The sequence below is a fragment of the Eubalaena glacialis genome, chromosome 4, assembly GCF_028564815.1.
Source record: "Eubalaena glacialis isolate mEubGla1 chromosome 4, mEubGla1.1.hap2.+ XY, whole genome shotgun sequence".
Taxonomy (NCBI): domain Eukaryota; kingdom Metazoa; phylum Chordata; class Mammalia; order Artiodactyla; family Balaenidae; genus Eubalaena; species Eubalaena glacialis.
The window spans coordinates 14352824-14377410 of NC_083719.1; the positions used below are offsets into that span (position 1 = coordinate 14352824).

Sequence of the window (24587 nt, forward strand, 5' to 3'; positions counted from 1 at the left end):
AAAATGTAGTTTGTAGGGGGACAGTGCAGGGTAGGGTCACAAATGAAACACCACTGGCCATCGGCGGGCAACCACTGAAAGCTGGGAAATGGACACACGGATTTCATTCCAGTCTCCTACCGATGCTTGTCTATGATTGAAATTTTCTAAAATAAAAAATATATTTTTTTCTATAATAAACTTCAAAATATAAAATTAAAAAAAAAACTCTTACCACGGTGAAACCTTAGCAACTCATTGCCTTTTCTCTACAGAATGTGACCAACAGCTGAGGAAGGGCTAACACTTCCTTACCTCTATACTTTTCACAGAACACCTGGAGAATAGGGCTTTATTAAGTATGTGTTTGCTACAGAGTGTGTAGCAAAAGGAACATCCAAAAATACACGGGTGAAATTCACCATCACAATTCTCTCTCTGAGCCTCCTGGCATCTGTGGCCCCCCTCCTACAGGGTAAAGAGAGGACCATCACGGTATGCAGGGCCAGGGGAGGACTGCAGGAGGTACAGAGCTATGCCACGCTGCTGAAACTTGTAGGACTCGGATTCAAATTCCCACAAACTCATCTGACTACAGAGCATGGTCTCCTAAGGAACCTCAAAGGGACAGCCTTGAAAAGTCTGATACTCTGTGCTGTCTGCACGTCATAATTTGGCCTTAAAATTAAATACAAAGGAGACTTTCTTCCCTTGAGTAAACTTTCCACTTTCCAATGAATCATTTTCTAAAGTTTCTAATGCGGGTTGAGCAGGAACCATATGTCGTTTTCAGGTCCACGACTTCAGGAGTTAACTTGGTCTCTCAAAGCTTATTTTTACCCGTGTTCTGAGCGTGTATGGTTGCTTAGTTTCAGTGGGGTGTGGCTACACCAAAATAAATTTTATGCTTAGTCTCTAATTACCCAAGAAAACAAGCTGCCCCTCAATTCCCAACATTTTCTGAAAACCTTACTTAATTTTTAACAAATAGGCCCTCAGTGGTTCAATGCTTTGGTTCTATAAGAAGGTGGCAAAATGGAATTCCCCAGAGGTCCAGTGGTTAGGACTCCGCACTTTCACTGCCGTGGGCCTGGGTTCGATCTGAGGCCAGGGAACTAAGATCCCACAAGCTGAGTGGCATGGCCAAAAAAAAAAAAAAAAAAAAACGGGGGTGTGTTGGATTCAAACACCAGCTCTGTTGCTCTCATTGTTGGGTATGAAGAGGCTAGTATACCCAACAAAGGTGGAAGACAGATGATTCATTTCACACACTTCCCGACTGGCTGTCTGCTCCCAATTTAGCCATCTGTTGGCTACAGCTGGGCTTGGAGAAGAATTAAAAGTGATAGATGGACCCATAAAAGGATGACAAAAGATGCTCAACCAATGGCTCAATATCCACACCACGATTCCTGTGTACCGCCAATGACATTTCCAAAGAGCTAGTTTTATGTCCACCTAGCATCTTATAATCCAGAGCTGAATGTCTGAAAATTCACAAAAAGTGAATTTCACAGACGGAGTTTTATTTCCCTGATTTCCTAATAATTCGACCCGCTGAAAGGAATGATGAGGACTCACCGAGTACCTCTTACAATCTACTGCTTCAAAGAACTTGCCCCAGACAGCCTGTAGGCAGGGACTTAACTGATGAAGCAGCCCCGAGCCCCGGTCAGCAGCCCTGGCCAGGGCGCATCAACATACTTGGCTGTCCGGACTTCCACGGTGCCCTTGAGCTTCTCCTCGCTGTCATTCTCAAAGTACATCAGCTTGGCCTGGCGGAGGACGAACCAGCGCTTCTTCCAGTTTCTCCTGGACAGCGTGGAGGAGCCGCCACCCTTCTTGTGCAGCCAGCCTTGCTTGAGGGCCTCCTGCTTGGAGCGGAACCACAGGAAGGTTTCATCCTTGAGGACGCACCAGCGGCGTTTCCAGGTGTTCATGAGGCCACCTGTCTCCCCAGGGTTGGGTAGGAAGGGGTTTAAGAAAATCCGTCATATTGGATCATAAGATCAGTAGGTCTTAAGGTCCAGCCCATCCTTAACATTGCACCAAATGACCCGCCCTCAGACACCCCCCGATGATGGGTGATCGCACTGCTGGGTCGTGCTCAGGGGGCACTGGGCAGGTATCACACTGGCTTGGTTGGATTACACAAGAACCCTTCCTTTTTTCCAAAGCAGCTCCTACTCACTTAGCTGAGAAATCCTGGTGAGGAGCTTAACAGCAAGACCAGTCAGGGGCTGATACTCTAACCCTGGGTTGAGGCAGGACCACGGATGGGAGTTGAGGGAGAACCACTTCCATATGGATGGATCATGCTTCTGTCCAAACACCCCAGGAAGGGGAAATTAGCTTAAAATGTGTCAAAGTTGACACATTCCTTCCTTGTTTAGTCAGTGTGAGGAACAAAATTTATCAGTGACTCCAAAGTTTAGCAATAAACCCTAACTTACATCGGAAAAGAAAAGCATTATCATCTGAAAATGGCTTCTATGTATAAGGTATAACATTCAGAATATGAAACAAAGTAAGACTCCAAACCAAACTTTGACAGTACCTTAAAAATGAGAATTTAGCTGTAATTTATTTAGTGGAAAACTTTTTTTGGTTGAGACAAATTAGACAAGGATATACAGACATTATTTCTATACAGAATATATTTCTAATACTCTTCTAGCAGGATAATTTTATTTTAGTATTCTAGATTCCCCAAGGATGCTCGAAGAGTGACATCTTACAACCATGATTCAAAAATCTGCTTCAACGAACCCATTGAAGAATAAATACTGCACCTACTTCAGTAATTATCAAGTGTCCACAAGTTATTTTTTTGATCAGCCAATAATAAAAATAAAGAACATTTAAATGTGGATACTGAAAGTAAGTATAAAGAAAATGCCTTCCTTTTACAGATTAGAAATAAATTTAAAACAGACCTTCTAAGATTAATTTTTTCAGTGGTTGCTTCAATGATTACAGATCTCAACTTCACAGTGGAACAAAAGATGCAAAGACAACACTGGTTTCTCTTTGCAGTGCGAGGCGCACTTGCTTCGCTGGCTTTTACAGACCGCTGCCCTTTCTCGTATCTACAGCACTTCCTGCTCACCTAGCTGAGAAGCCTTTGTGATCACACCAAGCGCCAGAGCTGTTTCCTAACAAACAGCAAACTTGCCAGGGAGTACCAGAAGGAAACTGTTTTTTTTTCCTTCTTGATGTGTGGCTTTAATCTAGGTTTCTTAAAACAAGCCAAGAGGAAACTGTAGTACAAAGTTATCCTATTATCTTATCGTCTTTGAATGATCAAGGTTATTCACAGCTGTTTCAAAGACACAGATTACAAGTTATCCCAAGAGCCCTCACCACCAGTCACTCTACTGCTCTTACGTTATTGATGGGACTCACTCCCAGCCCTGCCCCCCCAATTCCGGGTGTTCCCTTCATATTTCATCTAGAGAATTTGATCAACGCTCTTAGTTTCGTGACTGTAAACACCTTTAGTAGTAGTAGGCTGGTGCAAACTCATCTATGCTCACAAAATAGAATCTGGTGGTTGGTTAGATTTTCCTTATCATTGGTTTCTTTGAAACTTTTGGTCACAACTTTAAGGCTTTATTAAACATTAAATGGTAATGTATCAGAGATTAAGTGGTGATGCAGTTATACAATAATTTGTTTTATTAAGAGATGAGTGTGCCACAAATTCACTTGCTTACCTTCTTGAGCTTTTAATGCTTTAATCTTGGGATTTTAGCGCTCTGAATGTATCTTTACTTTTTCCTAATCTTATTTGTTTTAATCAGACAATTATATAATAAAAGAATGCCATATATTATAAATAAGAGTGATTTACAGGGAATTTTTGAGCTAACTTAGGGAACTAGATTAATTAGGGGGAGAGGAAAATATATGAATAATAAAAAGCTTATATTCATTTATTCTGAGAAATGCATGAGAAAAATCTTAAAATGCTACGATTAGATACTTCTTGGGTTATTAGGTTCTGATTTGTGATTACATTTTTTCCTTCATCCAATGAACGTTCAATTATTCGGTTAGAATTTCTCAATCTTTTTCATTCCAACGCTCCTACAAGAATTTCCATCAACCAGTGACTTTGGCCAATAGGAAGCTCTCCCCTAAAAATAAACGTGGAGGGGTTTCTGTGAGCACGTGGGGGGATCTGAGGCTGAGAACAGCAGAACTTTGAAAAGCAAATGAATGATGTTAGCAGTTAAACAGACATTGAAGGTGGGGGGAAAAAAAAAAACAAATGAAAAGAAAAAGACATAGATGAAGAAGAGAAAATTATATTAAGGATGGCAAAAGAGATATGAGAAAAGATAAATATGCCAACAGAAGACAGAAGCAAAGGCAAAGAACAGAAGAAACAGGGAAAGGGAACCCAGAATAAAAAGGTTTTCAAGGGGGAAGAAGAAGAAAAGGAAAAGGGAAGAAAGAAAGATGGCAGTAGAAAAGAAAGTGAAGAAAAGGGTCAGAGAAAACATAAAAAACTTGAACCATCTGGGGACGATGGATCTTGTTATCTCTGCCCCATCCCCAAGATTTGGCCTCTTTCCCCTCATCGAGTTGAGGGCCGTGTGAGAAACCAATCTGCTCTTTAGATGATCTGCGGAAAACTCCTACCAAAAATTGGTGATGATTATGGTTTCTCATGATTCCTGTCAATGATTTGGAAGTCAAGGTCAAGAACATGAATAAGGCATGGGTACAAGGTCCTGATTAAGCGCTTTTCCAGAAGGAGGATGCTTCAAGGTCCCCAAGTATTAAGGTTCAGTACAGTACATTCGAACTTTAACAGCAATGCAAAAAATACGATTAAAACTCTTATCATGAGCAAGGGATAGACAGTAGGCGTCGCAGGCAGTTTAAGCCAGGGGTGATCCTCTCTCAGATCTTTACTTTCCCGTGTATAAGGGTGTCTAATACTCCTGTGGGAGGGAAGAATGCAGCTTCATCATGGTAATGGGCTGCACTAACCCCAGCAGCATACATGTGTTTGTACGTATGTGTGAGAAAGAGAGAGAGGAAAAGATGTGGGAAGGAAGGAAGGAAGGAGAAGAGCACAGATATGAGAGAGACATGGAGGCAACAGGGAGAGAGGGACTGAAAGCGGTGACAGTGGTTGCAGACCCTTTGTCCTAACACTGCATGGTCCGATAGGGTCACCCACATCACACCACCACGGCATCCTCCATCCACCTAACAGGACCTCACACCAGGTAAGGGGTATGTGGGATGACTTTTTCAGCCCCCCTCCTTCAGCCTCAGTTTCCCATCACTTCACCCCCTAACCCAGGCACCAGGGTGGCTGCAGGTCGTACCTCTCATGTACAGGAAGCTGTGGAAGTAAGGCAGCGTGACACAGCTGTACACAGAGTCCCGCCGGTATGAAAGTTCATCGTCTGTATCAAACCGAGAGTCGAAGTCCTCTTCACTATCTTCAAACTGGACCAGGAGAGAGAGAGAGCCAACAGTGAGCAAAAAGGACAGAAAACAAGCAAAGGAAATGCCCAGCACAGGTCAACACTGAAAAAATAAAAACAACGGACAAAGAAGCAACACGCTGCTTCGTCACAGTGCAACGGAGTGTGGTCATCAAAAGAACTCAGAATTACAAAATACTGACTTTTGGTGTCAAACGGTCAGTTGACTTGATACGTAACACAGGAGACATATTTTAATCCCAAGGCTATGTATTCAAAGTACAACGCTGCTATTTAAGTGTACAATTTTAATCAAACCATCCAAGAGTTAATTCCCTTTAAGTTATTGTGCTAAAAATATCTTCAAGGACTTCCCTGGTGGCGCAGTGGGTAAGAATCTCCCAGCCAACGTATGGGACACGGGTTCAAGCCCTGGTCTGGGAAGATCCCACATGCTGCAGAGCAACAAAGTCTGCGCGCCACAACTACTGAGCCTGCGCTCTAGAGCCCGTGAGCCACAACTACTGAAGCCTGCGTGCCTAGAGCCCATGCTCCGCAACAAGAGAAGCCACCGCGATGAGAAGCCTGTGCACCTCAAGGAAGGGTAGCCCCTGCTTGCCGCAACTAGAGAAAGCCTGCGTGCAACAACAAAGACCCAACACAGACAAAAATAAATAAATTAATTAAAAAAAATAAAAAAAATTCTTAAATAAATAAACAAACAAATAAATAAAAATATCTTCAAGCCTTAGAAAGTCAAGGGAGTATTTAACGCATGGACAACGGGAAGAAATAAAAGTAAACTATAAATAAATCCAGAAGCTGGAAAGAGCACGTTTAAGCCCTTAAAGTTTCCTCCCTTACAACCAGAAAAATATACATAACGTCCTGCAGTGGGCGGGTGAAGCTACCGTCAGGAAAGGTCTCTGAAGTGCCCCTGGCAAGTCTTGTTCCAGTTTAGGGCGGGTCTCATTTCCCAACCCGCTGCAAAGCCAGCACAGACACAGCCAGAGTCTCCACTGAAAATGCCAGTTTTCTTAGGCTTTGGGCAAGACGCAGTTCTGGGTTTTGCGTTCAACCTCCAACAGGCACCAAGTTTCACTTACTAATGCGACGATTGCTTTTGGCAAGAGAAAGGGGTTTAAGGCCAGCCTTAAGAGCCTGACTTTGGAATCCTGGCCCGTTCTAGGGGGGATGTCTTCCTCCAAGGGATGGTGCAACGGGGGCACAGATGACAGACAACTTCCACCCCAGCGTGGGCAAGCCGGGGCCCCGGGAGGACAGTGGGTACTCACCGAGGACTGGGCCCCCTCCGAGCTGAACCGGTAGGCCCCCGAGCTGTTGTAGGTGCCCACGGAGCATCGGTAGTCTGGGGACCACTGGCTGCTGTACGAGTTGGAGAAGGTCACGCTGCTGCCAGAGGTGATGGCCCCGTCCTCGTAGTCGTCCTGGTCGTAGCTGTAGTCGCCGTCCGGGGAGGGCAGCCCCCCGGGGGTCTGGGGCATGCAGTAGGTGGGCTCCCCGGAGGAGGAGTCGTGCTCTGAGGGGGCCAGCAGCACGGTGCTGTCGGCGCCGGGGCTGGTGGGCACCACGGTGTCGTTCATGTAGGGGTCCTCCTCCGAGGACTCGTCGCTGGTCCGGATGCCACTGGTGCGCTGGTCCGAGTGGCCGTGCTCGCTGGGGTTGGGCGAGTCCTTGAAAGCATCGTCGTCGGCCTCGAAGCCCTCGTCCACCTCCTCCTCCGGGTAGGGCTGGCTGAAGTTGAAGCTGGGCTTCTCGCCGCAGGCACCCTCGGCCAGGTCAGCCGGCGCGCCCGCGGACCCGCTCCCCACCGACAGGGAGCGCTCGATGTTGCGGACGCACTCGTCGATCTCGTCGAAGTTGAGCGACTCCAGGAACTCCTGGGCGGCGCGGCAGGCTTCGTCCTCCAGCCGCCGCAGCTCCTCGTCCCGCAGCTGCTGCAGCTTCTGCAAGGAGGCCTCGGTCAGGGACAGCTCCTGCCTCTCCTTCATGCGCTGCAGGTCCTCGATTTCCTTCTCCAGGCGCAGGATCTCCTCCACCTGCCTGTTCTCCTTCTGCTTCTCCAGCTCCCGGCTCAGCTCGGCCTCCCTCCGACGCTTCTGCAAGGCTTCCTGTTCCCGCTGCGTCCTCGCTGCCTCCTCCTGGGTGATTAAGTTACAGTGAAGCCGTGAGGCAGGGCTCTAACCCAACTGACTGGTGTCCTTATAAAGAAGAGGGGATTGGGACACACACACGGGGCACCGGGGAAGCAGGTACACAGGTGCAAGGCCACGTGAGGACACAGCAGCAATCTGCAAGTTAGAGAGAGGCTTCCGAAGAAACCAACCCTGCCAACACCTTGATCTTGGACCTTTAGCCTCCAGAACTGTGAGACAATCAATTTCTGTTGTTTAATCTGCCCAGGCTGTGGCACTTATGTTATAGCAGCCCGAGCAAACTAATATAGTGATTATACTGGTCTAGAGCTATCATGCTGTCGTGATTCACACTGAAATCTTAGACATTCACACATTTTTACCCAACTGTAATGGGTTAGAAATTGCAGCATAAACATCTCCTCTAAAATTCTTCCTCCTGTATATTTATTTTAGCTTTGAATCCTTCTCCCTACATCTTTACTTTAGTTTCAAATCATTGAGGCAAAGTGTTTGAACTGGGAAGGTAACAGACAAGATGTCATGTTGTCACGGCATTCTTCACCTGTTGGGCGCGGAGCTCAGCTTCTCTTCGTTCCCTCTCTCTTTCTCTGAAAATAGTCAAGAAAAAAAGACAGTGAAAATAAACGAAAGCAATGAAAAAAATCCGGACCCACTTTTCAGAGAGCAAACTTTTTAACAGAAGCTTTGCAAAAGACAACTTTGAAGTGTGAAGGATGGAGAGGGTCTCTTCCTTTGGCAATATACTTATTCTTTGCATGAATAAAAATACCACAAAACTGGGTCTTCAATGTTGCTAAGGAATTTTATCTGAGCCACCAAGAGTTATTGTTTCAAACAGCAGGTTCCATAGCATCCACTGGGAATTCCTGCTGTGAGGCTGGATGTAGAGCATAAAAACTCCAAAGGTGTCCTCCTGTCTGTTTCATCCAAGCCAAGAAAGGTCCCATACCTTTCCTCCTCCTCCCGTTTCCTCTTTTCTTCCTCCGCCCGTTTCCTCTTTTCTTCCTCCGCCCGTTTCCTCTTTTCCTCCTCTGCCTGTTTCTCTGCCAGCAGCTGTCTGTAAACTCTCCGGGCAATCTGACCTCGGAGTTGCTTCTGGAAAACCACGGCTGCTTTTTTCAGGTGCAAAAATCTCCTCCTCAGAAGAAATGCTCTGTAATTCTTCTGTATAATCACTACACAATAAAGGAGCTTCTTGTATTGCTTTCTGAAAATGAGAAGAGAAACAGCACAACAGAATAACTGTGGAGGTAATGAGGCTTCGAGCTCTTTACGTGAGTTTACATTAATGCTACAAGACAAGAGAGCAGGACCTCGTTTGGGGCTGATCCGCTCATAACAGAGACTCATTATAGGGAGCCGACAAGGAGCAAAACAAAACAGAAGAAAAACAAAAGAATAACAACAAACGAAACTCAAGCAAGACCCTATCATCATGTTGGCTAAATAAACACATCACTCCTAATACTGACTTTGAAAAGTCCTGGCAGGAAGTTGGGTTGTAAACAGAACCAAGAGATGTGATATATTTTCCTGTCCTTATGAGAAAAAAAGAAAAGGATGTGCCACAGCAGGACGGCTGTGTACTTGAGAACATGTAACGTACTGTGACGAACAAGGGTTCGGGTGGCCCGCAGGTCCGCAGAGGTGGACAGAACTCAGATGCACAGGAAAAGAACCTGCCTCATTCGGCAAACCCTGGAGAGGGGGCCACTGTGGACCCAATGGGATGACACCAAAGTCAACAGGCAAGCTGCCTGTGGCTTCAGTATGTGACCCAGAGGAACTAGGGAAATGTTTAAATATGTCACCCAGTCCCCCTGAGGTCGCTGCTCTGAGACATCAGGAGCCCCTTTTCCCATTTCCTGCCCAGGTCAAGCTAACTAGGTGCTGGCATTGCTAGTTACGAGCACTGCCCTGGGACTCTCCTTAGCCTGGTCCTGACCCGAACCCATCCAGGTCTATTTTAAATGAAAGCATATGGCCAGGGCCACCCCACCTGGTGACACACACGGGGGACGCCCCCTCCTCTCTGCGCACTTCTTACCGTGCCAAGTAGCCCAAGATGTGGGCCCGGATCACCATGGCCGCCCGCGTCACCTCCTCCTCCCGCCGCTTCTCCAGTTTCTGCTCCAAGGACTCGCGAAGGAAGACCTGCCCAGGAGAGAGCAACATGTCACGTCCACAGAATGCGGCAGGTACAGGTAAGGCGTTTCTGAGTCAGCTGTGTCTTTGGTGGGTAAGGCTTTTTTCCTTCTCTGATTTGCTCCAAACACAAACGGCCATGCTGTCCGGCACAGGGAATCTCAAATTCCTGGTGGGGAAAGGATTTCTTTTTTTTTTTTAAAACTTCCCATCTGTCACAGACTAAGACCTTTGTAAAATATAGTAAACAACGTATTACTGGAAAGAAAAAACCAAAGGAGTATATAAAATCCAAGTCCCGTTTTCTCAGTTATTATTAGTTCAACAGGCATAAGATGACTGTGAAATTGCCATCAAGTTTATAAATACTTATCTCACTGTGGGCTGGGACCAGCACATTAAGTCTAAGTAAGAAGATATCTAGAGAGACTCGCTACATTAAAAAGGAGAAGGAGGGGGGGAAGGGGGGAAGAGGGGGAGGGAGAGGAGGAGGGGGGAAGGGGGAGGGGGAGGAGGGGGAAGGAGAGGAGGGGGAGGAGGAGAAGGAGAAGAAGAAAGGACAAAAGAAAGAAAGGGAGGGGGAAAAAATCCAAGAAATTTGTAAAATGTTACTTTGCCATCACGTGGAAACTCTCCCTTCATGCTTGTCAAATGATTTCGATCAAAGCATCTTGGCCTCAAAAATAATGCACATAAAAAAATTGACATTTAAGAATGTAATTCTATAAACTGTTTGCAATTAGAACTGAATCATTTAAGTTATCTCGGTTCAGCCATCGCAAGAAAACTATCAATAGAATCGGGACAAAGAGATTGTTAACTATTTGCTGGCCTGTTTCTGCCCGTGGGCACCTCAATCCTATGCTTACCATTTATATAAGCCTAAGTGTGTCTGGTAATTGGCATTTGTATCAGAATTCCTAATATTTGAAAAGGTATGAAAATACTGAGACCCTCCCTCAATCATGGTAGCTTTTAATTCTGTAATTTCCAATGTGATGCATAAGGAAGTTTGGAATTATCTCCTAAAAACAAACAAATTTTTTTATGCTTTTCTACTAACGGTCAGCTGGAGGCACTGGTCGGGGGGCTGGTTAAACGACACACTCCCTCACTCACGACTTCTCAATTTATGCTCCAGTGAGTCATTCTGGCCTAGGATGATGCATTATGTCCTCTTGAGGGCACATTTTCCCAGACTCTCTGCTCTGGCTCTTCCAAGACATTTGGGCAAAAAAGCAAATAAAGAATCCCACCATCATGTGACTCATAGAAGCCTTACCTACTCCTGCTGTGGATTCCTGAGCATTTGTAAAACTCTCCCACCAAATAATTCTCAGAAAAGCTTTTCATACAATGCTCTTCCTATAATTGCAATTAATATGCTCTGCTGATGCATAAAGAGACTGCATCTTGAGCAAAAAAAAAAAAGTTTAATGAAGAAACAGCAGCTACGAGCATAAAGCTTGTTAGTTCAGCAATGAGAAAAGGTTTTCAGAAATATGAAGCAGTTTTCATCAAGACTGGACTTCAAAGAAATATTTAAACTTCTCTTTGAGACGATTTTTTGATATTAAGGATCTTAGTCTAACGCTGTTGCTCTGGTTAGTGTTTAAAAGAAAAAGTAATGAAGTCAAATCTTGAACAAGAGTGGTGATGGTGGTGGTGACATCATAAAACAAAAGCATCGATGCCAACGAGCAGTGCATTCATCAGATGAACAAATAGGAAGCTTTATGAAGGAAAGAGCGTCTCACACCTTATCAGAAGTCTAGGGACTGTCTTGATTGGAATCAGAGTCAGAGAAATACCTGCCTTAGTTTCACGCCCATCAAAGAGAGCTCTATGCTCTGCCTATTAGATTCACTTCCACATCTTTATCTATCAATAGATTCTTTCCATAACCCGAAGGGCAAACGGAGTAAAATGCTTTAGAGACCTAACTTGGCTTCATTAAGAACATCCACCCTGAATTTATGCAACAACACACAGAAAATGATGCCAGTTCTTCCAGCCCAGTGGTGTCCGCTGCCACGTTGCCATGTTCCCAGGATGCGGCCAAGATCGAGTCAGCAGGATCCAGCTGCTGTGAGCGGAGGCGCCGGCCTCGTCAGGCATCATCAAGCAGCTTAGGAAGGGGCAGTGCGCACTCAGGGGGCTGCTCGGCTAACCTGGACTCAACATCCAATACGAATAGTTTCTCATGGCTTTTCCTATCATTTGCTTACATAGCTCAAGAGCCTATGGATTATTCCAGTAAAATGTCTTTATAGAATACCTCTTGCAGACTTTATTGCCAGAGAAGAAATAAGGTCTGGCAATGTAGTCCACGGACCAGAAAAGTAAAACGTGCCAGAGTCACAAGGCAGAGGGAAAAGTCAAAACCAGGAAAAAAGAGGGGAGCAGCTGTTCACCTCCGTCTCCCTAAACTTGGCTTCTCAGCAGGGACGTATAGCAGGATCTCCTGCTCGGGCTGTTCCAGAGGCTTGGACAGGCCTCCTAGCTTCTTTAGGGATGCTTCCCCAGCAGATAAGAATCCTTGCCTTCCAAAGACCAGATGTGTTTTAACCCAGTGAATTCAGACCTGGCGCCATGTTTAATTTGCTGACTACAACGCTGCCCACATCTCCCTCTGTCATGTAAGTGTTGACAGAAACTTCTTTACCAGAAGATCTAGATATTTGTTAGAGGTTCAAGGTTTTAAATGCAAAGACCTCTGGCAGCAACATTGACTGAAACACTGCTAGAGTATAATTAAGTGTATAATTAAGTCAAATGTTGGTCAAGGTCAAGGCTATTTAGTGGATACAATTCAAATGCTCTCATGTTTCCATTTACTTCCTAATATTTACGTGAAATGATAAGCTTCCATCCTACTTCTACTTCCAGTGTGTCACCAATTAAAATTTAACTCCTCTTTAAACATTTCCTTTTCTTGAATACTCTTCTGATCATGTCAATTCACAGTGAGCTCTCTCCTGGAGCTGTGTCCTTATTCCTTCAAGAGATCACACTGCATAATTTATCAGTTGTATGGGATGACTTATCTCCCAGCAACTTAGTAAACTGGGGGCAATGCCCATGTCTTTATGTCTCCGTGTCCCTGTGCTACATCCAGTTCTAAGTCTTGCTGGGGCCTGATTTCCATCGTAAATTGTAAATGAAGTTGGATTGATTTTTCAGAGCTCAGAAAAGAGACCGGTATTGGCTGGGTGAGTCAATAATCTTTGATGTTATTCCATGGTATAAGGCAGTGAGACAGGAGGAGGATATCAGTTTATAGAGAATGTAATACCTTTTTAATTAAAAAAAATCAGAGCAGACTATATTATACTGCCAAGAGCTCCACTTGAACCAACTTCTTTAGAAAGTTCTTTGAGTGACTCAAAATACAACAATCTTGTGCCATCACTTTATAGTTTTTTAGCATTTAACAGACACTGACTGAGCTCCTACTATGTGAACTCCTACTACGTGCATTGTGTTGTGTAGAAGAACGAACAAGGAACTCTACATTCTCTATTGGGTGATTGTAGACAAGTCACCAGGCAATAATACCAAGACAACATCACAGCATGTTAAGTGTTATAACAGGGCAGAAAACAGAAAGATGTCAATGACAGAGGAGGGGGCTTAGCCCAGTTTAGGGGTGAGTTTTGGGGCAGGGTGCAATGAAGAATGTCAAAAAGGATTCCTGTCAAAGCCTGCATCTAAGCAGAGACTTGAAGGATGAGTTGGCTAAACGGGGTGGAGGGGAGGGTGGAGAATTCCAGGTAAAGAGACCTATAAACCTGGGAGGACACACCCCAAGGTGACCCCCAATGAGTTACGCCCTTGTTTAATCCTATTAGTGTGGGTGGAACCTGTGACTTTCTTCTAGAACATGGCAAAGGTGATGGGATATCACTCTTATGGATATGTTACATTATATAAGACTCCACCTTAGGAGACTGGAGCAGGAGCGTCTCCTGCTGGCCCTGAAGAAGTGGGAGGGCCTGGGAGGGGGTCAGGTGGTTAGAAACTGTGGGGGGACCTCTAGAAGCTGAGAGTGGCCCCAGGGGGCAGCCAGCAGGAAAAGAGGGTCCAGTGGGACTGCAGCCTCAGTCCTACAACTGCAAAGAATGGCATTCTAGAGCCACGTGAGCTTGGAAGAGGACCCCAAGCTCCAGAAGGGAATGCAGCCCCAGCTGACACTCTGAGACCCTGACAGAGGACCAGCTAAGCTGTGCCTGGACCCCTGACCCACAGATACCATGAGGTAATTGGTGTGTGTTGTTAAAGCTGCTAAGTTTATGGTTGTCTGTTACACAGCAATAGATTACTAATACAATACCTCTGCATGCCATCTCTACCTTGTTAGATGTTTGCATCTTAAATCCCTGGCCAGCTGAAATCCTTCAAGAGCAGAAGAGTATGTTCATTATACACTTTCCTTTGTTAAATGGCCTCCAGGTGATGCCTAAATACTTGTCATTAATCTCACATCAATGTTATAGACTGAATGTTTGCCAACCCCCCCACCCCCAATTCTTATGCTGCAGCCCTAACCCCCAATGTGATGGTATTTGAAAGTCAGGCCTTTAGGAAGTAATTACGTTTAGGAGGGTGGGGCCCCATGATAGGATTAGTGCCCTTATAAGAGGAGGAAGAGAGACCAGAACTCACTCTCCACCATGTCAGGACACAGTAAGAAGGCAGCTGTCTATAAACCAGGAAGGAGACCTTCACCAGAATCTGACCATGCTGGCACCCTGATCTCAGAATTCCAGCCTCCAGAACTGTGTGAAATAAATGTCTGTGCTTAAGCCACCCTGTCTATGGTATTTTATCAGAGAAGCTCTGAGATGAAGACAGTCCAACTGCAAGATATGTGTCCCTCTTTCCCTCTTCCTCCTCTTTCTTTTTTTTAAACAAAGAAACTCCTAGGTTAAAAACATAATCTGAGCAGAATCTTTAAAATATTTCTCTGATGCTGCATTCCTACTTGTAGAGTCAGGAGGATGAGGCTTGAGGAACACCTCTTACTTTTGAAGACAACCATACACTCAAAGGCCGACCCCCAGCTGCCTGCATTTCTGCCTCTCCTGTGTGATAAGACCCTGGAGGTGGGTGGCAGAAGGAGAATGGAACCCCAAATGAGGGTTCTGGAAGTTCCCGATACAGGGAGAAGAGGTCATACTGCCAATTTTATGGCTAATTTTTGCTGTTGAGGCCAGACTGCTTATCACTCAGCTAAGGGGTAAAGGCCTCAGTCACACCTGCATGTTTAAAAAAATGGATTTCAACTTGGCTTTCCAGACTGGACTTTGGGTAACCTACCGGATTTCGGACTACTTGCTGGTCTCCCACACAACAGCTCTTGTGGTGCAGGGAGAACATTCAGTATTCTATTCTAATAATGCAAAGTTAGAAGGGTCTGGGGTCTCACTTCTTAGATGCCAGAGGCTGCCCAGTTCTTCCCTGGCACTGAGTTGCCCATTAGCCAAATTTGTTGACTGACTGAATGAAAACACACGCACTTAGGATCTGATGCTTCAATGTGTCCCCATGAACAGAGTCCCTGAAAAGTCAAGGACTTCAGATAAAAGATTCATGTTGGGAGGACAAAGAGTATGGCTGGCATGATAACGATGGGTATCCTCCCAACATTGGAAAAATAGTTGGTTAGCAGTCATCACAGAACACCAAACTCAAACATCTCTCAGGAGGTTGATGGGACGGTCGTTCTTTCTCCGAAATTTTACCTTCGTCTTCCCCAGCTGCCACTCACTGTTGGAGGTGTCATAGAGCTGCAGCAGGGCCATGCACTTGCCCCTCACGTCCTCGGGCAGAGCCACGTTCCTCGTCAGCACCTTATACCTGCAAAAGAAGAATGCCCAGCGTCACCTTGTGCTAAAATCCTTTCCCCAACCCCTCTGCAAAGAAAGAGGGTCTCTGCAGCTCCATCTTGCCTTTTGTAAAAATCCTGGAAGGGTCTTCGGACGGCATACCCAGCTTTCCGGATCCTGACCGTCTCCAGCATCCCGGAGTACCGCAGCTGGTTGACCACAACTGCCTGGTCAAACTGGTCGGGCATCTAAAACATGCCAAGAGGTGAGAAGATGACGTTAACAAGACCGCCCCCCGCCCCATGGTTTTACACACACATATTTTGAACCTACACAAATATACAGAAAACAAACCCCACCCCACATACCCACAGCCTAGCTGCAACAGCCAGCACCCGTGTCAATCCTGCCCCCCATCCTTAGCCCACTTACTCCCTGACCTTGGATTTTTTTTGAAGCAAGTCCCAGATAGTACACACTCTCATTTGTAAATATATCAGTATCACTTTTATTTTTTTATTTTTTGGCCGTGCTTTGCGGCATGTGGGATCAGTTCCCTGACCAGGGATGGAACCCGTGCCCCCTGCAGTGGAAGTGCGGACCACTGGACCGCCAGGAAAGTGTTCCAGTATCATTTTTTAAATAGAACCACAACACTATCATATCTTAAAAGATACCAATAATTCATTGATATTAATATCCAGGTTCAAATTTCTGATTATTTTACAAATATCATAAACGGACCACCATTTTTAATGCTATGTTTTTCAAAGAATCTTAAGTGTCATGCAAATATCACTTTATTTACTTTTTAAAATTCAATTTCCAGGCATTTTTTTAGCTGAAAAATACAGTGACCCAGTGAGGGCTGGGGGGGTGGTTAGGGGCTGGGGAGGAAAAGGAGAGTTTGTAAGTGGAGAAAACAGACAAAAATGAAAAAAAATTAATTTTCTCAATTTCTAGTCAGATACCCCATTTATCGAGCTCCATGCTATGATCACTAAATAAATTAATCCCAGAACATACAAACAAAAGACAGAGGAAATCAAGCCAAGACTTAACATTCTGAACCATATTCTCTTATCTGTTCAGTTGCCAAACAAACTGGTTTTGCTGACAGGACAATGGTCTTTCAGGGTAAAGCCCAAAAGTATGCCATTTCCCACTCACAGCTTTTTGGGCAGTGATTTGTTTTTTAATCCAAACACCCCATTTCCCTTTAATTAATTCGTATTTTCTTATCTTACACAACTGTGTACAAAACGACTGAAAAATAGTGCCATAGAACACAAGTACATTGTTAAAAAGTGCAAAGACGGTAAGTGCCTTAAATTTGCGAGCCCTAAAAACACAGCCAGTCATTAACACAAAATCAGGCTGAAAGCCATGTTATTCTGTACGCTTTCCAAGCTAGCAAAAAAATAAATCTGAAGAATGCTCTGCAAATCTCCCTTGCAGCGTTTGATGGAAAAGCTGCCATCATATCCAGCAGGATGACTTGTCTCGTATTTAATTTCTCCTACAAACACTGGGGTCAGATGTCTCTACTCAGCAGTATTCTACCGGAGTCTAGCCAATAAATAAGGGCGAATATCCAAAGAACTGGGGCTCACTGGTTTCTGGTCTTAATTATTTCAAATATCCCTAGACGAGAAAGAATAAAATAAAAGCATGAAAAAATTAGCCTTGATAACTCCTTTACCTTATCTTCGGATTGAAACACAGAGAGAGGCAACTGTTCTGAGGGTATTTGGTTAAAATGCTTCTGTTAGATTTATTTGGGAATATAATCTGAACAGTAGCAATCCACAACGACCAGTAGAGAGCTAATATAAAACAAACACTGAATAAGGCATCAGACTTAGTTAACTTTGTTAATTCACAGAGAAATCTACGAATTTCATATCTAATCATTTGATGCTCAAAGACTTGTTAAGTAAAAAAAAAACAAAAACTCTCTAAATCTCTCTCAAACTTTCACTGTTCCTGACCCACACTTTTTTCCTTGCTCCTTTTCTTTCAATCTCTACATAACAAAGTCCGTACAATTCCTTAGTTTGGCACTAGTTATTAAAACACTCTGAAAAATATTACTAAAGGGACACCCCATCCAAAAAGTGCAGCCGCACTTACCATCCTCCAGTCGCTCCGAGGAACATTCCACCTTCGGTTTGGCTCTCAGGCCAAAATTCATATGGAAAACAACTGCCACACTGACCTTTTCGCCACAGCTAAAGACACTGAACAATAATGAACACCATTCCTGTGCTTTAAAAAGTGCTCGGTCGCCATGACAACCCCTTCCATTCTCGGGCTAATTAGTGTGGTGTGGTTGTAGGATTTCATACAGCCTGGGGAGGGGAGGGAGGGTGGGACGGAGCCACCAGGAGTGGCCACTCTTTCCAGGCTCCCATTGTGATTGGGTTTTTGCCCCTTCACAGAAATTTAACCGGGGGAAGGGGGATCTGTTCGCAGATTGTCGCCCTGGGCAACACACAGGGCAATCACGAGGGGAGTAGACCCGTATTTCCATTGGTGGGTCTCAACTTCCCGTTCTTTCTGGTGAATTTAATGTTCAAAGATGACACAGCTGGAGTGTGGACAAGTCACAACTCAAAGCATGTGGCCTTTCAAAACTTCACCTAATGCACTCCAGTCTGTACCGGTAACTCGTTTTCCAGAACTGGAGGTCCTCCCTCTGAAGACTGCCGGCAGTGGCCTAACTGAATTTTGATGGCCGACAGACAGCAAGGGAGGATTTGCGAAGTAACAGCCATAAACCGGGGCAATTATAGTCCCAGGAGTCTGGTCTTGATCCGTTTACTGAATATAAATGATTAAACACCTACTATGCGCCAAGGTTTTGTGATTCATGCTTGTGGGGGAAACAAAAAGGCGGGGGCTGGATTCTTTTTTGTCTTATATCAAAACCCCTCACCAGAGTAGTATATTCATTACAACTGATGAACCCACATGACACATCCTAATCACCCCAAGTGCATATCTGACGTCAGGGTTCACTCTTGGTGCTGCACATTCTATGGGTTTTGATGACTATGTAATGACATGTGTCCATCATCAGAGCATCACACAGAGTGTTTTTGCTGCCCTAAAAATCCTGTGCTTCATCTATTCACTTCTACCTCTCCCCAACAGCTGGCAACCACTAATCTTTTTACTGTCTCCACAGCTTTTTTTTTTTAAGACTAATGTTTTTAAAGAGTAGTTTTAGGTTCACAGCAAAATTGAGAGGAAGGTACAGAGATTTCCCTTATACCCTCTGACCCTCACTTGCATAGCCTCACAGGGCTGATTCTGTTTCCAAGGACCCTGAAATTTAGGAGGGTGACAGGTATGCCAAACATCACTACTTATATAGTAGATGGCCTATTATAAAACCGTATTAAAAATTAAAGTTACGTTCCTTGGGAACACGGGACAAAGAAAAGTACTGAGGGGGCATGGGTGTCACGTGAATTTGAACCCAGGTCTGACCCAGAGTTTGGGCTCTCACAACTCCTACTCACTGCTGGAGGGGAAGGGACATTCTACACAGAGAACACAGCACAAACCAAAGCCAAGAGGTGGAAAGAGAACCTGGCATGTTCAGTAGTTCAGTAGTTCAGTCCGGGATGGAACGGGGAGGTGGGCAGGGACCTGAGCTGTTGGTGGACACGGCACTCAAGTTTGATGCCACTGTTTCCAGGATCAGGAGCTGCCCGCCGGGGGCAGACCTGTGCTGTAGAAGGATCCCCGTGTTGGTAGCAGCAAAACTGGAAACAAGACCAGAGGCATGGCTGGGTCTATTTTGATATCATGCCCATCATGAAGTGTTAGGCGGCCGTTAAAAAATAAGACCAAATTAAAGACGCCCCAGTTAACTCTCAAGCCTTTTTGCAAGGTGAGACAAAGAAGATGCAGAAAAGTATGTATGACAGTCTCACTGCTGTAAAACAATGACCCCATCAAATAAAACACCTGCTCTATGTATGTACATGTGTGTGAATATACACATTTAGATACACAATGTGCAGAAAAGGATAGGAGGAGACATGCCAGGCTGTTATTGAGTGGGGGGCACTACTATGGGTGGTGGGAAGAAGAGACAGCTAAGAAAAAAGGGGGGAAAATGAGACAGCACTAAAAGAAGGAAATAATCACGTATGTACAATATGAAAAATTTCTATTTGGCTATATATCTTTGAAGACACTTTTTTTTTTACAAAGTAAAAAAAAAAAAAAAAAAATCAGGTACAGAATGGATTGTAGAGGTCCTACTTTGAACAACGTGGACGTAAGAGGCAGAGAAGCAGGGAGATCGGGGTGAAGCTGCTCTAAGGGAACCTTAAAGTGCAAACAACCCAAATGTCCATCAATTGATGAGGAGACAAACAAAATGGGCTTTCTATCCATAAAACGGAATATTACTGGCCATAAAAAAATGAAGCGCTGCTACATGCTACAACATGGATGAGCCTTGAGAACATTATACTAAGTGAAAGAAGCCAGTTACGAAACACCACGCGTTACGTGATTCCATTCATGTGAGACGTCCAGGGCAGGAAATCTACGGGGACAGAAGGTAGAGTGGTGGCTGCTAAGGGCTGGTGGAGGGGATGGGGAGACAGAGGGGGGACAGCCAAGAAGTAGGGCATTTCTTTTTTTTATAAATTTATTTATTTTATTTCTTTATTTTTGGCTGCGTTGGGTCTTCATTGCTGCGTGGACTTTCTCTAGTTGCGGCGAGCGGGGGCTACTCTTTGTTGCGGTGCGTGGGCTTCTCATTGCGGTGGCTTGGCTTGTTGCCGAGCACGGGCTCCAGGCGCGCGGGCTTCAGTAGTTGTGGCACACGGGCTTAGTTGCTCCGCGGCATGTGGGATCTTCCCGGACCAGGGATCGAACCGTGTCCCCTGCATTGGCAGGCGGATTCCCAACCACTGTGCCACCAGGGAAGTCCCCTAAGGGGATTTCTTTTTGAGGTAATGAAAATGTTTTAAGTGCCTGTGGTGATGGTTGCACATCTCTGTGAATCTATGAAAAACCATTGAATTGTACACTTCAAATGAGTCAGTTGCATGGTATGTGATTTATAGCTCAATAAAGCTTAGGAAAAAAAAGTATTGTAAAAGCCAGACCGACACGGAGGCATTTAAAATGGACAAAAAGACGGATGCAAGAGAGTTTGTATCCTGGAGACAGGGTTAAATATATTTAGCTTCAGGTAATTTACTTCTAAAAAAAAAAATTAGAACTTTCTCCTCTACAATCTGAAAAAATAAAATTTCAGAATGCCTAGACAAAACAAATGACTGGTAACAGAGCATGCTAAGCCTCCACAAAAATCAATTACGGGTAAGCCCAAGCTTCTGCAGCTAAAAATCTAAATAAAGGGCAACAGACGTGCTGGCAAACAGGGACACAGGACAGGGGAGTTTTTACAACAACAAAGAAAAGAAAAAATGCATTTATGTGTTAATGAATATGATTACCCCGAACATTACCTAGCCTTCCATAATTTCAAAAATACTGCATAGAGACAATAAGAAGTGTGACGGTGCACTTGGAAATAGTCACCTGTCCACGGTAAGAGGACATTCAATCTGCGCTTATTTAATTAAAGAAAACAGAATGAGTTAATTACCTGTGGACCCTTGAAGTTCTAATGCTTTTCAGCATTTGAGGTCTCACAGAAACCAATGGAGAAGCCCTGAGAAGAGTCCAGGGAGAGGGGGTGGGGTGGGAATGCAGCCTGCCACGCAGAGGTCAGGGGGGGCTGGCAGGGGCCAGCCAGGACTGCAGGGAGAAGGAACTGTCCTCTGATGGCCAAAGTCACACACACACTGATAAAGCATTACATCGACTAGAAACCGAGTCAGGGGGTGGTGGGAAATCCAGCTCTACTGTTGAGGTTAGACCCTCTCCATGCCTCAGAGTCTCCTGAAGAGAAGAGACACCCTGAGGGGAGAGAACAAGCTGCACAAGGACGTAGGACTGGCACAGAAGTGACTCTTATTTCACTCTGCTGTCATCCACTGTTAGGTAATATCACTTAACATGGATCTATGAGATCAATTTTTAAAAAAAATTTGATATCAGGGGAGAAAACTATTCTCTCTAGAAGAAATGACATGCTTAATCTGAGTCTACATTCATAAATCGATGACTATTATAACTCACGGTAACTTACTTACGCACCTTGTGCCAAAGAGGAATTAAGGCAAGATAAAATAAACTGAAAATAAATACAGTGATTAAAAGAGAACACACAGTAGAAAATGCATTGTATTACCCTTTTTGCCTTGGCTGACAGGAAGCTCAAAGTTAAGTTTCCTTCTCAATGCTAACTTCTGTTAACCAGGTATTTTATTTTGCCTTAATTTTTCAATCATTTTTCATAGATGTTAACAGATTCTCAATTCCTTTAAGGAGCCTATATTATTTTTATAGTCTAAGATGGCAACCATAAAATATATAATCTTAAAAACATTAATAATTTTTAAAAAGAAGAATTCTATTATTCTAACCTCAAAGATCTACTGATGATTACACACATAGAATTTCAAATGCTTGTTTAGCAGCCTTGCAGGAACCAAGTCCTCTTGTTTGTGCGAGGTACCCAGAGCAATCCTTCAACTCATACAGCACTCGAAGGCAGAAACCCAATGGGTGGGTTAGATGAGTAATATTATTGCATTTTGCGGATAAGGAAACTGGAAGTGAGCAAGGCTAAATGACTTGTTCAAACCAGTTAATATTTGCTTAAATCAAACAATTAAAGCTCAAAGAGCTTTGCATTCCTGAAAACTAGTATGTGAATCAAACTTGATCCGAACCATATTTTTCTACTGACATGTTATAAAACCGGAGGCATATTTCCAGAGGATATAATTCTCAAAGGAGTGAGCTGGAAACTTCTTTAGGGAAAAGATTACTATGAAATCCAGGCAGAGAATGCACCCTATACTGTAGCATTTCCAGGAACACTCGGTCTTTTGGGCACGTGGAGACGTTTTCTAAAAATTTTAACACTAAGGAGGGGGCCTTAGGGACAACCTGTCAGGTGCTGACCTGGTGTCAATACAGGTGATACAAAAAATCACAACTCTAAGGGCCACAGCAATGTAGAGTAGAAACCGGCTCACTACACTGTGAGTTCAGCCAAATACCTACACACAGAAATAACTAGTGAACAGAGGAAAACTTTTGGAAAATCAAATAGCAAACTGAGCAAATCCATCTCCGGTCACTGGTCCCATTAACACAGACAAGGAAAGGCTGACAACACCGTTACTTTGTGTCTCAGCATCAGAGGACTGACAGAATTCAAATGTTCCTTGACCCACTTGTGGTTGCAACTCCACCTGCCTCTCCTCCCTGGATACCACCTGCCAAGGACAGGCGCGCGAGAAGAGCCAATACACCACAGTGGACGGAAGAACACACTCAGAACACGTTGAACTCCATCCCGTGGAAGGAGCCCGCAGGTGACAACATATTTAACCATGACTGCTTTTGCTTTAATAATAAATGCAACTTGATAATTCATGCGGGTGCTTCTGAACACAGGCTACAACTTATTTCCAGAAGGGGGTCCTTCTCTCCCTCTTAAGAAGACACTTAATTTATTCAAAGTCTAAAAACTAGCCACTTGATAGGATCTCAATGTCTTAGAGGTGAGGTAAAAGTAAACATTACTTACTATTTTCATCAATCAAAAGTATTTATTAAGAACCTTCCATTAACTGAGCAACCAGAGGCAACTGTATGGGATGACCCAGAGCAAACCCAGCCCCTGCTCCGACCCGACAAATGCAGGTTCTCTTTGGCTCCAATCTGCTTGGAATGCAATATGGAAGCAAGCCCTGGGCCTGGCGATACGGGTCCTCAGAGCACAGAGTAACCAGATATGGGATCTGAGCATTATGCCAACACTTGTTTTATTGCCCTACCTTAGTAGCCTAATACAAAAATAATTTTTTAAAACTTTATATCGATAAGATTTACCCCCAACCCAACACTGGTAGATTGTTTCTCAAAGTGAGTGGTATAACATTCTAAAATTAATTAAAATGAAAGAGTTCTACTTTTCTCATTGTGTTTTTTAATGGCTCCTGACTGCCTTCCTCTGTGAAATACTGTAAACTTTATCTACATACATTCTAGCTCTGCACTGGAGGGACTTATTACACAGTCCGTATCATGGAGGATTAGTATCCAGCATCCCAAGAAATGTAAAATAAGTTGATTCTTGGGTAAAACCATTACATGATTCTTCATTTTGCTAAGTAAACATTGTGGAGTGAGAGACACCAGCACTACAGAGACGATTTAATATATTAGGTATATCTGTATTTGCATTATGATCATGGGATATACCTTTACCCTAATTCAACTTTAAACACAAACAAGCAAACAAATCTTAAGAAGCCTGATAACCCTTCATCAACTTTAAGAATTAAAAATTACATTAGAGTTTACCAAGTCAATTATGTTACACTTATAAGATATCATGCCCAACCTTACACTGAGTGGCGACAAGACTCCTGTCCTCACTCCCTACTAATTAACAAAAAATTAAGACGCAAAGCCCCTCGATCTTTATTTGCTGTCTTTGTTACATCAAATTCTCAGAAGCAGTTAATAAATAGCATAAGCTTATCATGCTTTGAACGGTTTTCAAAAGCATGGTTACTAAAGCAGCAGGATAACTTTCCTGACCTTGAAAAGGAAGTAAACAAAAGCCAATTAAACTAGAGACAAAGGGTCTTTTGTCTCACATCAGTCATTTCTCTCCGGGGCTGGTCAACATTTGACACAGTTGTTGCCAAGTGCTAAGTTCCACGTTTTGAGAAAAGAGGCAACTCCATCCCCCTCCCAGGCGAGGAAGGGGAAGCATCATGGTTACGTGACTGGTTAAAGCCTGGGGGGTCAGATTACAGAGCATGGAAATTTCTCACTCACCCAGTACAGCCTTCAAACCGCACCCTTCCCAGAGGAGCACCGTTTAA

General features: G+C 44.1%; 1 protein-coding gene across 1 annotated transcript in view; it reads right to left on the reverse strand.

The window, feature by feature from the left end:
- Nucleotides 1-24587, reverse strand: part of MYO10 (myosin X) — a 212048-nt gene that overhangs the window by 20295 nt on the left and 167166 nt on the right. The window contains exons 20-27 of the mRNA XM_061189146.1: nt 15703-15827; nt 15496-15610; nt 9654-9760; nt 8556-8813; nt 8148-8193; nt 6722-7588; nt 5325-5448; nt 1684-1927 (exon numbers count right to left, since the gene is read on the reverse strand). Coding sequence (XP_061045129.1) covers nt 1684-1927; nt 5325-5448; nt 6722-7588; nt 8148-8193; nt 8556-8813; nt 9654-9760; nt 15496-15610; nt 15703-15827 — 1886 coding nt within the window. The remainder of the gene's footprint in view (nt 1-1683; nt 1928-5324; nt 5449-6721; nt 7589-8147; nt 8194-8555; nt 8814-9653; nt 9761-15495; nt 15611-15702; nt 15828-24587) is intronic.